The following is a 12,457-nucleotide window of genomic DNA, read 5'->3' as shown; positions in this document are numbered from 1 at the left end:
AAACAATAGATTACGTTGTTTTGAAAAATGAAATAAAAGGGGATTTATAACTATGTATTTCAGAGGTATAAAGAATAAATTCAGAAGAATCAAATGAAACTGAAAGGAAAAATTATAGGGTTTAGAAAAAGATGTGAAAAAGCCATAAAAAATAAAACATAGAGGAAGCATTGGAGCAAAGCAGTATGGGAAGCTTTTGTCTTATTAAAGTAGAGTTTTTTCCTCTTTCCAGTCCCTGTGTAGATTGTCCCACACAGTCCACCTCAAGAAATACAATTACCTTGCATGCAACACCTCAGAAGGAAGCTTCAATAAAGGAAATTACTTGTATTTTCCACTTTTTTTTAAACTGCCATTTTTTCAATTTCAGTTCGAAGAACCAGCAGTCACTAGTTTGATCTCAAGAATTGGTGAGTAACCATGTATAAGAGTTTCTGAGTACAAAAAGAGGCAAATGAAAAGGAGGGGAAGTTGTGGGTTGATTTATTTGTTTTGTTTGGGGAGAAAAACAGGGTAATTGGGAGGGATGCTATAAGGAAAGCATTGTCTTCTCTCCAGGTGCTTCTAGAAATGTTGGTGTATGTTTTGGGTCAGCTGATCATAGAACACTTCAGCTAAAAAGGAACTCAGAGATCAAATAATCCACTCAGAGGCCAAATAATCCAGCCTATGACTGAGACAAAAATTCTTTCCACCTTTAATATTCAGTGTTTCTATAACTTCCAATTCTTTTTCATTAGCCATTGACATTTAAATATCCCAACTCAGTAGGGACTTCTGCTTTTCTGCTCCATTTTCTTTGTGCATCTAAGCTATTCTGATTTCTTTGGAGGTTCCCCAATATACTTCCCAGAGCCCATTTAAGTTCTAGACACTTTGGCTCCAGTGACATGCCCCATGTATAAGATGCACAGCTCCTTCTCTTCTCAATCTCTCTCTCTCTCTCTCTCTCTCTCTCTCTCTCTCTCTCTCTCTCTCTCTCTCTCTCTCTCTCTCTCTCTCTCTCTCTCTCTCTCTCTCTCTCTCTCTCTCTCTCTCTCTCTCTCTCTCTTTGATTCACAGAAACCTTAGCTTTTCCATCCTGCAGCTAAGGCAGTCAGATACAATAGCACATAGAGCCAAATGATGAGTCCTTTCTTCTCATACAGTTTAACATCCAGTCATTGGCCAAGGGCTATGAAAGGAGGGGCTTCTGTCTCTGGGACTCCTCAAGTGGTCTCAGCCAGCACAGACAGCAACCTCTAAACTGAAGCAGACAAAATCATTCTCTCTCTCTCTCTCTCTCTCTCTCTCTCTCTCTCTCTCTCTCTCTCTCTCTCTCTCTCTCTCTCTCTCTCTCTCTCCCCCTCCTCCTCCTCCTCCTCCTCCTCCTCTCCCTCTCCTTCTCCCTCTTCTTCTCCCCCCTCTCCCTCTCCCTCTCCCTCTCTGCCCCCCTCTCATTTCTCTGTGTGTGTGTCTGTTTGTCTGTCTCTTTCTTTCTCTGTGTGTGTGTGTCTGACTCTCTCACTCTCCTCTCTCCCTCCCTCTCTCTCTCTTTCTCCCTCCCTTTCTTCCTCTCTCATCTCTCTGTCTCTCTCTTGTGTATGTGTGTGTGTCTCTCCCTCCCTTTCTTTACTGATTATCAGTGCCTCACTCCTTTCTTTCCTTCCTCTTCATTTCTCTGATTCTGCTTAGGAGATTACCAAAAATCTGGCAACTATAAGGGATTCCTTTCTTTGCCTACATGACAAGCCAGCCACCAATGGATGGGAAGAATTCCTCCTGGTCTTACCAGCTCATGCCAGGAGATTCCAATGGGAAATATTGGAATAGCACTGAGGACTACCTGACTTTCTTCTGTGGTCCCCGGAGAAGTCACTTATTCCTGCCCATGACGGTAGTATATGGCCTGATCTTTCTGGTTGGAGTCACTGGCAATCTCTTAGTCTGCCTAGTGATTCTGAAACACCAGACTATGAAGACACCTACCAACTATTACCTTTTCAGCCTAGCCATTTCAGACCTATTGGTTCTGCTCTTTGGTATGCCATTAGAGATCTATGAAATGTGGTACAATTACCCATTCCTCTTTGGGCCGGTGGGCTGTTACTTCAAGACTGCCCTCTTTGAAACAGTTTGCTTTGCATCTATCCTGAGTGTAACCACAGTCAGTGTGGAACGGTACGTGGCCATCCTCTATCCTTTCCGAGCCAAGTTGGAGAGCACACGGCACCGGGCCCTGAGGATCCTTGTCATCCTCTGGATCTTCTCTATTCTTTTCTCCCTTCCTAACACAGGCATACATGGCATCAAGGTCTATCACTTTCCCAACGGGACCTTGATCCCAGAATCAGCCACCTGCACTGTAGTCAGACCTATGTGGATCTACAATTTTATCATCCAAGTGACTTCTTTCCTCTTTTATGTCCTGCCCATGGCTGTCATGAGTATCCTCTATTATCTCATGGGACTAAGAGTAAGTATTTGCACTTTTATCTTTCTGAAGCATTTTTCTTCTTATTTCCCTTGTTTTTAAGATTTATTTGTTCATTTATTCCACATCTAATTACATATGTGTGTATGTATAAAAATCAAAACCATTTATTGTGTCTGCTATGAGGAAGGGGTGATGGTGGGGGCCAGGAATCTGCTTCCTGCTATTGCTTGCAAGTCTTTTCCCCTTGCCCTAACTGCTTCTGAGTGTTTGGTGTAATGGAAGTTACAGTGTTAAAATGCTACAGACTAAAGCAAATGAGCAGAATTTGAGTTTCAGAATCCCTTGGATACATGGACTGCTTCTTTGATCTAAATTTCAGTGAAAAAGAAGGGTATGCATTTATGAAGCTGTATCTAATATCTACTCTGTGGTGTGTATATGTGTGTGTCTGTCTATATGAGACACAGACAGCAAAGAGAGACACAGAGAAAGAGAGAGATAGACAAAGACAGTGACAGAGACCAAGACAAACAAACAAATAAAAAGTAAAGAGAGAGAAGAGAAGCTATATGAACAGGTAAGAAATTTGGAGTAGAAAGAGATAGGGATTAGAGAAAGATGAGACAGACAAGATGAAAGTGATATAAAGCTATAAAGTTATAAAAAGGAAGGAAAGATGAAGTAGAGAATTAAAGAGACTAATAGAAAAGGGGGGAGACACACACACACACAGAGAGAGAGAGAGAGAGAGAGAGAGAGAGAGAGAGAGAGAGAGAGAGAGAGAGAGAAGAAATTTAGAAAGTTGATAGATAAATAAATGTAATGGAAAGATTAATATTTTGAGAAATATTGAGACAGTGATTAGAGAGTTGTAAAAAAGGTTTAAAAGGGGAGGGGGGAATAGAAAACAGAGAGAATAGTTGGAGAAGAAAAGACAAAGACATCTCCTAGTTATCAAGATACACATATACAAACACTTAATACATGCTTGTTTTAGAAGAATGAATTCATTCTTTCCTTCTGTTTTTCATGGTCACAGGCTTATCTGCCTTTTCCCTCATTTCTTCCCAAACACTAATTTATTATTATTTTGTAGCAGAACATTTTCAAAGTAAAATCCAAGCAATGAATTTATGCTCATGCTGGCATTTTCCTACTATGAGATGTAGAATTAAGAAGCTTGTCACTGCAAAAAAAAAAAAATCAATTCTGGGTGCCATCTTTTTTTTTTAATGAACTGGGTTAAATCATTGAGGGATAAGGTTTTGAATAGTAAATCAAATCAGAAAAGAATAGGCTTATCACATTTATTGTTGTGTAATGTGTTCTAGTAAGATGCCATGAATTCTGTTTTAGGACTCAGTATGCTTCCTTCTCTTTCCATCTCTAAGTGATGTGAGCAAAAGGTCCAAGTACCAGATTTGGGGACTGTATGCATAGTCTCTAAAGAATAATTCTTTGAGAGGTGAATGTCTAGCTATTGTCTAGATAGCAGGAAAGGATATGGAGAAATACCAAATAGGCAGAGTTCTATTCTTTCAACTCCCCATCTCACTGAGCGTCTCACTAAGACTGCCCCATAGCTTCTTCTTCAAAAACATACAGAGTTAGGAAAAGCTAGAATATGACTACACATATAACTTCAAGGCATTATGGGAGCTTAAGCAAATACCTTCCCTCTCTGAGCCTTAGTTTTCTCCTCTGTAAAATGTGAGGTACGTATTATATGGTTTCAAAGATCTGTCCTTTAATATTCTATGTTCTAAAGTCCCTTCCATATTTAAAATTTTATGCATTTTCATATTTTAAGGCCTGACACATGATGTAGATAGGAGGCATTTAGTGTGTGTATATATATATTGAATTTTCATTTTAATAAGCCCCCTTATCAAATGCCTGCTGTGTACATACAAGACAATTTGCCAAGCCTTAGGTTCTAATCAATTAACAAACATGTATTAAGTGTTTGCTATGTGTCAGATATACAAAGAGAAAACCAAAAACAGTTTCCCTCCACTAATAGTTAAATTACACTCTTTCCTTTAGTTCTGAAGGTCTATGAATTAAAAACTTTTTGTAGTTGTTCAATCATGTCTAACTCTTCATCACCTCATTTGGGGTTTTTCTTGGCAAAGAACTAGAGTTATTTGCTATTTTCTTCTCTATTTCATCTTACAGATGAGGAAAATGGCACAAGCAGAATTAAGTGACTTGCCCAAAGTCACACAGTTATTATGGGTCTGGAGCCAGATTTGAACTCGTCTGCCTGACTCCAGGTTTGGCATTGAGTCACCTAGCTGCCTCCTAGGTGAAAAAAATGAAACAGTCTAAAAGTTCAATGCAAAGTTTTCAGGGGGAGATTGGATGATCACTTAAGAGAGATGTTGTAGAGGGGACTCCTTTTTGGGCATTTACAGACTAGCAAATCCAAAGTTTGCTCTCCCTGCTCTCCCACAGACCCAAAGGATAAACTCCATCTCTCCTGGGCCAAAGTACCAGATACTGGCCAAGAAGGAAACACAAGGGGAAGGTCAAAGCTGCTCCCTAGACATTGCAGGGGTACAGTTTCTTAAGATGCCAAATGTGACATGAGCTCACAAAGCACTCCCTCAGAGGTGCCAGTCTGCAGTTGATTCCCCAGCAAAGCTGACAAAGGCTAATTTATGTGATTTTTACAGTCTAAGCTACCAGCAGGCAGCTGCTGAGTCCTTTGGGAGATGGTCACAACAGCAGGGAATTAAAAGTCGTCTACAATATCCTTGCCTGGGCATAGAGATATAGGAGTGGCTCTGCTATCCCTTGACATAGCTACATTTGGGACAGCTCCCAACAACAGTTGCCCAGCTGAAAGGTGATCCATTTCTCCTGAAATTTTTCAAAACATAACATCTGGATCTCTCTTTAGCATTTCTCCCATTGTGGCACATAACCCAGTTTTTCATGTACTTGCCTCATCCTCCTATTAGACTGCCACGTGGTACTTTACTCCCATGGACCATAATGTCAAGCACAGGGTCTTGGAAGTATTTTTGAACTGATTGCAGGAGAGAATACATTCACAAATGTCAAAACAATCTTTTTTTTTTAATCATAGAACTACTAGTAATAGCCAGTGCTATTTGTATATTATATTAAATTTTACAAAGCAGTTTCTATATGCTGTCTCAAGAGGTGAATGCATTATTATCTCCATTTTACAGAGACTAAGAGGTTAAGTAACTTACCCAGGAGCACATAGTGATCACCAGAATCAGGATTTGCCTTTGGGTTATCCTGATTCCTAAGCTAGTGTTCTAGAGACTAGTTGTCCTGAGATAGATGTAGCCTGGGATTTAGAGAGTATTGGGCTGCACTTGTATTCTTTCAAAAGCAGAAACAACTGAGTAACCCCTAGCTAATAGGAATAATTAAAGCAGGAAGAAGAAATGCCTGCTTCCTCACCAAGGGCCCAGACCTACCTACCCTGCTCCTTCTTTGAGTGTCTACATCACTAGCCATTTTCTCAATCATGAATCCTGAGGGGCTCGTACCTTGGGCAATTTTCTTTAATCAAAGATCAATACTGCCCAACCCCAGCCTTCATTTGAGGGTCATTTTCTTGCTGTTTGATAGGGAGGTGGTAAAGTAGATAGTGTTGAGCTTGGAATAAAGAATACCTGAGTTCAAATCTAGTCTCAAATACTTACTAGCTGTATGATCTCCAGCAATTCACTTAACATCTATTTGTTTCAATTTCCCCAGCTATAAAACGGGTTGTTGTGAGTACAAAATGAGATATCGGTAAAGAAATGTACCTGGCATATAAATAGGCACTACATCAATTGCTGTTCAGTTGGTTTTTAGTCATGTCCAACTCTTCATGACCTCATTTGGGGGTTTTCTTGCCAAAGAAAAAGAGTGCCAAAGAGTGGTTTGTCCTTTCTTTTTTTTTTTTTGATCATTTCATAGATAAGGAAACTGAGGCCAATAGGGTAAAGTGACTTTCCCAGAGTCACATAGGTTGTAAAAGTCCAAGGCTAGGTTTGAATTCATAAAAAAGAGTCTTCTTGACTCCAAGATCCTATCCACTATGCCTTCTAACTGCTACAACTATATAAATGCTGATAATTAACATTATTATTATTATTATTTGTCCTGGGTTTCAGAATTGTTCATTTTTGGGGTTGGAGAATCACACAATCCCAAATGTAAGAACTGAAGTTTCTTTTCTTTTTAATCCTTACCTTTTGTCTTGGATTGGTTCCAAGGCAAAAGAGCAGAAAAGATTTGCCCAAGGCCACACAGCTAGGAAGTATCTGAGGCCAGATTTGAACCTAGGATCTCCTGTCTCTATGCCTAGCTCTCAATCCATTGAGCCACCTAGCCACCCCTGAATATTCTTTCTTAGAATTTATTTTTTTTTTGTCTTCAGAATATTTTTCCATGGTTACATAATTCACGATCCCCCCCCCCCCTTTTTCCTCCTCCCTCTTGGAGCTGATAAGCAATTCCACTGGGTTATACATGTATCATTGTTCAAAACCTATTTCCATATTTGAATATTCTTTCAACAGAGAACACAGAGTGTCAGGGCTAGAAGGAATACAGTTTTTTTCCTCCTTTTGTATCCTCCAGTGCTTAGCACAATACCTAGCACATAGTAGGTATGTAATGAATATTGTTTGATTGATTTTAGAAAACTAGGACAAAACATTTAGAGAAGAATAAGGTCTGAAATCATTCAGTGCTTAGAAAAGTGTCTACTATATAGAAGGTACTTAATACATATTTTATAACTGATTGACATAGTCCAATATGTTCATTTTACAAATTAAAAAACTGAGACCAAGAATGTTAAGATAGGACATCCAAGGGAGAAGACAGTCAACCATATATGAGCAATACAGCTTGTAAGTACTTGTTTGCTGTCATCAGTTTTCCCCTCTTAAAGAAAAAAAACATCAGGAAACCAAGAGACCTAGAGAAGTATAAAGAAGCTAATTTTGGAGTGACTGTCTCTGTGGCAAAGGAAAGGTAAATGATTTACCCACAGTCACACAGTAGTAAAGATGAGATTCAAACTCAAGTTCTTTGACTCCAAATACATGTGTATCTCCATAGCAAAGAGCAGAGAATGTGAGAGCTAGAAGGAATCTTAGAATAAATTGGTGCACTATATTCAGCTCTCAGATGAGGGTCAGAGAGAGGATATGATTTGGCCACAATCAAATGGCAAATAAGTGGCATTGCCACGACTAGGACCTGGGGTTTCCTGACTCCTGTCTGATCCTTTACTTTTTCTATGTAATTTTGTCTCTTAAGACATCAAAGGATTAGCAATGTGCTTTCTCTAAAGTGTGATAAAAATGAGTTCCACTGGGAATGTTTCTGGGCTTGATACTGAGATCTAACCTCAGATATGTATGCTCTTCCTCCAAATTACATCTATCTATTTTTCTTAAATAACACCAAGATTACTTGGATGAAAGATAGCTGATTATCAAGAGTCTGTCTATTGAAGCCTAGTGACTCTATGTTAGGACTGGATGTGAATGGAGCTTTATAAATGCGCTCGTGTTAACTCAGCTTAGAAACCTTGCACAGTGTCTGGCCTTTCAAATAAAGCCAATTATTTCCATTGTACAAAACTTTGTCTCTGCCACCATTTTCTTCTATTACTTAAAATAAGTTCACAAAGATTTTTCCTTACTAAGCTAATAACTCACTCATATTGTCCAAGATATGTCCCCTGTCTGGGCTTTGGTTTCACCATATTAAGTGAGGATTTAAAGTATGTGAATTCCCGAGCCTTTTGAACTTGGACATTCTATGAGCTATATTCAAAGGTCCCTTCTGGATGTGGTATTCCATGTTTTCATGATAACATGGAATGTCAGAGCTGAAAGATACTTTTTTTAACTTTAAGGTTTTTTTAAATTAATTTAGAATATTTTTCCATGATTACATGATTCATGTTCTTTTCCTCCCCTCTTCCCTCCCCCATCCCTAAGTTGACAAGCAGTTCCACCAGATTATACATGTCTCATTGTTCAAAAACTATTTCCATATTATTCATATTTGCAATAGAGTGATCTTTTACTGCCAAAACCCCAATCATATCCCCATCAAACCATATGTTTTTCTTCTGTGTTTCTACTCCCACAGTTCATTCTCTGGATGTGGATAGCATTCTTTCTCATAAATCTCTCTGAATTATCCTGGATCATTGCATTTCTGCTAGTAGAGAAGTCCATTACATTCAATTGTGCCACAGTGTATCAGTCTCTGTGTATAATATTCTCCTGGTTCTGCTACTTTCACTCTTTATCAGTTCCAGGAGGTCTTTCCAATTCACATGAAATTCCTGCAGTTCATTATTCCCTGAAAGGTACTTTAGAAACTAGAAACTGACTTGTCAAGTGAAAACCTTAGAATAGAAACATTTTAATTGGGTCAGACAAAAGGAATCAAAGAATCTGAAATGTCAGAAATGAAAGGGGCTTTTATAATAATAGAAAAAATTTGTACAATGCTTACTCTGCACCAAGTTCTATGCTAAGCATTTTTACGATTATTATGTCTTGACCCTCAAATTCCAAAATTAATGGTAGCACAGTAGAATGGAGAAAAAAACTGTATAAATGGAATCAGGAGAGACATGGATTTGAATCCTATCCCTCACACTTTCCAGGTATATGACTCTGACTAAGTTAGTTAACCTCTCTGAGTCTCAATTTGCTTATCTGTAAAATGGGGACAATAATACCAATAGACTGAGCTCACAGCTTTGTGGAGAAGATCAATTAAGATAATGGATGTAAGAACATGCCAACCTTTAAGAACCAAATAAATATCAATTATCAGTTCTGAAGTTCTTTCCATACTGAAATGTGCTATACTATAGAACTCCTTCTATTTTTGATACTCTATGCTCTATTTTCTGAGATGCATAACAGTAATGTGCCCAGATGGCACATATTAATTGCAGAACTGATAAATAGGATCATAGATTTGAAGTTGGAATGAGACTAAGAATCCATCTAATGCAATGCCCTCATTTTATAGATAAGTAAACTGAGGCCAACAAAGACTAAATAATTTTATTAAGGCCATAAACAAAGTAAAAAATAGGAAGGATTTAAATCCTGGTCCTCTGACTCCAGAGGCAATACTGTGCTCAATTTGCCAAGCTACTTACAACTAGAATCCCTTGCTTTACCATTCAGGTCTTACTGTATCCTACCACATAATACATCTCTTTCTGATTTCTTCCCAATGCCTTCATTTCAGCTTCGGGGGGACCAATCTCTTGAAGCTGAAGAAATGGCTGCAAATGTTCAGAGACCTTCCAGGAAATCAGTCACAAAGATGCTGTGTAAGTTGTCATGTCTCTGCTCCAGGAAAAGATAAAAGAAAAGAATGTGAAAAGGAAGAAAAGGAATAGCTAGAAAAGAAATATGCAAAATCACATTACTGAGCTACAAAAAATAGTATTCCATGGAGTAACTAGGTAACTCAGTGGACTGAGAGACAGACCTAGAGGCAGGAGGTCCCTAGGTTCAAATCTGTCCTCAAACACTTCCTAGCTGAGTGACCTTGGGAAAGTCACATAGCTCCCATTGTCTAGCCCTTACCACTCCTCTGTCTTGGAGCCAATACATAGTATTGATCCTAAGAAGGAAGATAAGGATTTTAAAAAATATTAATATTATAAATCCAAATGAGGAGGTGTTGTTTGACAAGAGTTCATCTGAAAAAAAATCTGTGAAGGTTTTAGTTGATGGCAAACTCCAAATCAAAAGGGGGCATTTATATGACACTCCATCCTCTAAAAAAAAAAAAGACCTAATGTATTCCTTTGCTGTTGTTTCAACATGTCCAACTCTTTGTGATCTAATTTGGATTTTTTTTTTCTTGTCAAAGATACTGGAGTGATTTGTCATTTCCTTCTTGAGTTCATTTTATAGATGAAGAAACTGAGGCACAAAGGGTTAAGTGACTTTCCCAGGGTCACTCAGCTAATTAAGTGCCTAAGGCCAAATTTGAATTCAAGATGAGTCTTCTTGATTCCAATCCCACTGCTCCATCCACTATACCACCTAATTGCTCAATGCATTCCTAAGTTATCTTAAGAGAGGCATAACATCAAGCAGAGAACAATGATAGTCCTCATACTCCTTCCTGACCAAAATATATCTGGAGTACTGTGTTCACATTCTGAAGGGCCAAACAGTGAAGCAGTATTTATTAAGTATTTTATATATCAAGCACAACATTAAACATTTCATTATAAGGAATATATTAGTCAACTGAATATACTGAGAAGATGCAGAACATCTAAAAAAGAAAGGCTAAAGTGCTGATGGAATCCAGGGTCTTACTATATAGACCAGTTGAAATAATAAAGGATATTTTACTTGGTGGAGTGTATAACTGAAAATCTGTTACCCTAAAAAAGAACTACATTTCCTGGGAGCCCACTGACTTCCTGTCATTAAATACTTCCTGTAGACAGAGGATATTAGTGAGTGGGGAGTCCTCTTGGGCTCTTTCTTAGGCTTGCAGCCAGCATGGTGCAATGGTATGAGCAGGGATTTTAAATGGGCTAATCAGCCATGGGCACGTGGTCTTTATTTTGTATCCTCTTTATTCCTTAATTTCTAATGATCATTAATAAATCCCTTAAAATATAATACTATTTGAGATCTCAAATATTAATATTTGGGATCTAATTTTAATTTTTACTGTTTTGACAACCAGAAAGGATGAGAAATATTCTCATTTTTTTTAAAGATAGCCTAGATAAAGTTTAAGTCACATTTCTCTTGCCAAGGCTTTTCGCCCACTACCCCCCACCCTACCAGCCTCTCAGAATCCAAAAGAACTCAGAACTCTCTACCTGAGCTGCTACTCTGCTCCTGCTGGTTTGTTTGTTGTTTTGTTTTTGTTTTTTGTTTTTCTTTCCCTAATTTTTGCCAGTTGCCCTTCCTATTGGCTACTACTAGTTTGAGGAACTTAGCCCAGGACTCTATCCAGAGAAGAGATAAGCCAGTTCTCTCGCCCATCTGCTTGAGCCCGAGTTTCTCAGTTCCTCGCTGTTGCCTCTGGCATTGCTGCTCCTGATTCCGCTTGCTCCTGCTGCTAAATCCCAGCTGCCTGCTTCTCTTCCTGATACTGCTTGCTCCTACTCCTGAATCCTCCCCGTGATCTCTGGCCCTGATCCTAACTACTATTATGTTCCTGCTGCACTGCTGGTAGCTGCTACTAAGAAGCTAGGAGTCCTTGGACCCATTCTCCAGGAAGCTGTTAAAAACTGGGGTGTATTTTCCTTAGGCAACAATTAGCCTCCTAACTCCCTCTCCCCATGGTTGGGAAACTAGCATTTTACCTCAGTGGGGAAGGTAAGAAGGAAGTTACTCTTCCAAACAGGAAGTGAATTTCAAGCATGGTATACTCTATGAAAGAGCAGTACCTTGCCTATTTCAAACAGCTTCTACCATTCATGAGTGCACTGATCTTTTCATTTATTTTGCCTGAGATTCAGGGGAGAAATTCATATTCCTACAATGCTTTGCCACTTGGGTCTGCCCTGTTGCTAAGGTTCATCCAGTTTGGGATTCCTCAAACCAACAATCTCCCTTGCTATGGGAAATACCACAGTTCTGACAAAAGGAATCTGGACAGATAGAGAAAGGAATTTTAAAGAGACTAGAGGTATAAATTTTAAAACCTTTAAGACTACTTTGTTTTATAAAAATCTCTGTATTTTATTTTATTTTGCTGGTTGTCTGCTTTAAGATTGAATTTTGTTTTAAGTTCATATATTAATGTGTTCAATACTATAAAATGTTACACTGAATCAGTTTAATCTACTGATATATTTTGTTACCTTTACCCTATTACTATACTGAACAAATATTATTGAATAAGCCCATATAAAAGTAGCTTTTTCTTCCATTTTGGCTTTGAAAATTGTCACACAGATGATGGATAGACTATGTCAACCTGGTTAACAACTCTGACTTATCACTTTGTCTGCCTCTGAGTTATTTGTAACAAGAT

At 38.5% G+C, this 12,457-nt stretch overlaps 1 protein-coding gene across 1 annotated transcript in view; it reads left to right on the top strand.

Moving 5' to 3' along the window:
• Positions 1–1,229: 1,229 nt before the first annotated feature.
• The window catches only part of NMUR2 (neuromedin U receptor 2), a 28,340-nt gene continuing 17,112 nt past the window's right edge, over positions 1,230–12,457 (top strand). The window contains exons 1-2 of the mRNA XM_007507808.2: positions 1,230–2,455; positions 9,686–9,770. Of these exons, the coding sequence (XP_007507870.2) occupies positions 1,724–2,455; positions 9,686–9,770 (817 nt within the window). The 5' untranslated portion in view covers positions 1,230–1,723. The remainder of the gene's footprint in view (positions 2,456–9,685; positions 9,771–12,457) is intronic.

This window comes from Monodelphis domestica, chromosome 1 (genome assembly GCF_027887165.1).
Source record: "Monodelphis domestica isolate mMonDom1 chromosome 1, mMonDom1.pri, whole genome shotgun sequence".
Lineage (NCBI taxonomy): Eukaryota > Metazoa > Chordata > Mammalia > Didelphimorphia > Didelphidae > Monodelphis > Monodelphis domestica.
Note: the sequence above shows the minus strand (reverse complement) of the source record. Positions and strands in the feature narration are given on the sequence as shown.